Source organism: Sinocyclocheilus rhinocerous, unplaced genomic scaffold (assembly GCF_001515625.1).
Source record: "Sinocyclocheilus rhinocerous isolate Xijiao unplaced genomic scaffold, SAMN03320098_v1.1 scaffold1458, whole genome shotgun sequence".
NCBI lineage: Eukaryota > Metazoa > Chordata > Actinopteri > Cypriniformes > Cyprinidae > Sinocyclocheilus > Sinocyclocheilus rhinocerous.
The window spans coordinates 30038-32519 of record NW_015633180.1 but is presented as its reverse complement, the minus strand read 5'-3'; the positions used below and the strand labels follow the sequence as shown (position 1 = coordinate 32519).

At 37.3% G+C, this 2482-nt stretch overlaps 1 protein-coding gene across 1 annotated transcript in view; it reads left to right on the top strand.

The window, feature by feature from the left end:
- The window catches only part of LOC107743364 (zinc finger protein Gfi-1-like), a 24059-nt gene extending 22439 nt beyond the window's left edge, over positions 1–1620 (top strand). Inside the window, exons 5-8 of the mRNA XM_016556542.1 lie at positions 81–461; positions 900–1039; positions 1130–1295; positions 1442–1620. Of these exons, the coding sequence (XP_016412028.1) occupies positions 81–461; positions 900–1039; positions 1130–1295; positions 1442–1620 (866 nt within the window). The remainder of the gene's footprint in view (positions 1–80; positions 462–899; positions 1040–1129; positions 1296–1441) is intronic.
- The last annotated feature ends 862 nt before the right edge of the window (positions 1621–2482 follow it).

The window sequence follows — 2482 nt, the reverse complement described above, 5'->3', positions numbered from 1 at the left end:
GAGTGTACCAATTTTACAGTTATGAAAACATTTGTGCACAATACTCATTACGGTTTCCTTTTTAAAACATTTCACTCTAGATCTGGATAAATGCCCTGTGTCTTCTCCAGATGACTCTCAGCCCTTCAACATGACTTTCCGTCCGTATGTTTGGGCCCATTCAACATCTGAACTCAGGCACCTCATTCAATCCTGCAACCGTGTTTCTGTGGATTCAGAGGCATCAGTGGGGGTGTATGATGCCATGGACAGAAGGCCGGGTGCCCATCTACTCGTTGAACCAACACAATCTGGGCGATTTTACCAGGACTATGGCTCTCTGACCTCTAATTTGTTGGATAGTAGAGGCTTTTATGCCGACATCAAGATGTCAACTAAAGTAGCAGAAATTGACTCAGAGTCTGATATTATGTGCACGCAACTTCAGCTAAGCGGGTCATACAAATGCGTAAAATGCTTCATTTCCAGCGATATCGTTGATTTGATTGCAAATGATTGCAAAGATACTATTTAGACTGAACTGAGCTGGATGATGACATCGCTGAATTCAATGATGAACTGCCTTTAACTGAAAAATTAGTGTTTACTATTGTCATTTTTGCATTATTGACACACTATTTTCCTAATTAATGCTGTTCAGTTGCTTTGACACAATCTGTATTGTTAAAAGCGCTATATAAATAAAGGTGACTTGACTTGACTTGACTATTTAAGCATAGGCAGGCCCATTCACACCAAGAATGATAACTATATCGTCCACAACAAGGCACCATAACGTTCTGTTTATTATAAGTGCACGCTGCAGTTATGCCATATCTGCCGAAATCAAATCAGAGATTTATATTTCTTCTTTTTAACACTTCCACTAAACACTTCTAAACATGCTTTTGTTTTCAAACAGGTGTTTTCGACCCCTCATGGGCTAGAAGTTCATGTGCGGCGGTCACACAGTGGCACGAGGCCCTTCGTGTGCGAAATCTGTGGAAAAACGTTCGGCCACGTCGTCAGCCTGGAGCAACATAAAGCTGTCCATTCACAAGTAGGGCCTATGCTTGCATTATCACAATATTGAATAATTCAGCCAGAATTATTAGACTAGACGAGCTTGCTAATGACATTTTTCCGGCAGGAAAGGGTCTTCAGCTGCAAAATCTGCGACAAAAGCTTCAAGAGGTCGTCCACTTTGTCAACGCACCTCCTCATCCACTCTGACACCAGACCGTATCCCTGTCAGTACTGTGGCAAACGATTCCACCAGAAATCAGATATGAAAAAACACACGTTCATTCATACAGGTGATTTATATTTTGATGAAAATAATGAGAATATGTTTTTCTGTAAATTATTGTTTGTGCAGTTCAGTAACTAGATTAATAAAGAATTTGTCCATGTCAAAGTTTTGCTGAAACTAAAAAAAAAAAAATCTTCATATATTTTACAGGTGAAAAGCCCCACAAGTGTCAAGTGTGTGGCAAAGCCTTCAGTCAGAGTTCAAACCTCATCACGCACAGCAGAAAACACACAGGATTCAAGCCTTTTGGATGCGAACTTTGTGGCAAAGGCTTTCAGCGCAAAGTAGATCTGAGGAGACACAAAGAAACACAGCATGGACTAAAATAATAAAACATAAATATTTTTTTCTTACGACTGTTTGTTTGCACATGTGACACTTTGTAGAATTAGAAGGTAATATTGTGTGGTTTTATGGATTAAGGACATTTGTTTGCAGTCCAAGATATTTCAGATGCTTATGACAATTCCCGGTATTTTGTAACAAGCTGTGATATTTTATCCCTGCAAAGTATTAATAAACAAAAAAAAGATCAGTTCTTTTATTTTTACTTCAAAATATTTATTAACCATTTAAATGGATTAAAATGAACTGCTCCATCATTAGATCAATATGTAGGCCAAAACAAATTTCATCAAGTATATGTAAACTCATATTCTTGTGTAGAGCCCGACCGATATGGGTTTTTTGGGGGCCGATGCCGATACCGATATTAAGGAGTAAAAAGACCGATATCGATATATCGGCCGATATTCTTTATTTGGAGGCTATATTATAGTACAGTATAGTCAAATGTTTGGACACACTTCCCATTCGTGTGTCCAAACTTTTGACTGGTACTTTATATAGAATACAGTATATACATAAACAGAATATATACACATAAACACATTTTTGCAATGATAACTCAAATGTGGTGATCAAACACTTATAATGATGTGACAAACATAGGCCTAATGGAGGCAGGGTATTTAACAATTTAACAATAAACTTTATTATTCAAAATGAGTCTGACATCAGTGCACTTAACAGTAAACTTCATTTATTATAGATAACTTAAAAAACACAAATAGAACAAAATATATATAACTTGAATTAAGAAAATAAACAATAACTGTGTAGGGCAAGCAAGCTACTGCCAAACCAACAGGGGCAGGTTTATGCAGGAAGCACAGCTTTTCCAAATGTAAA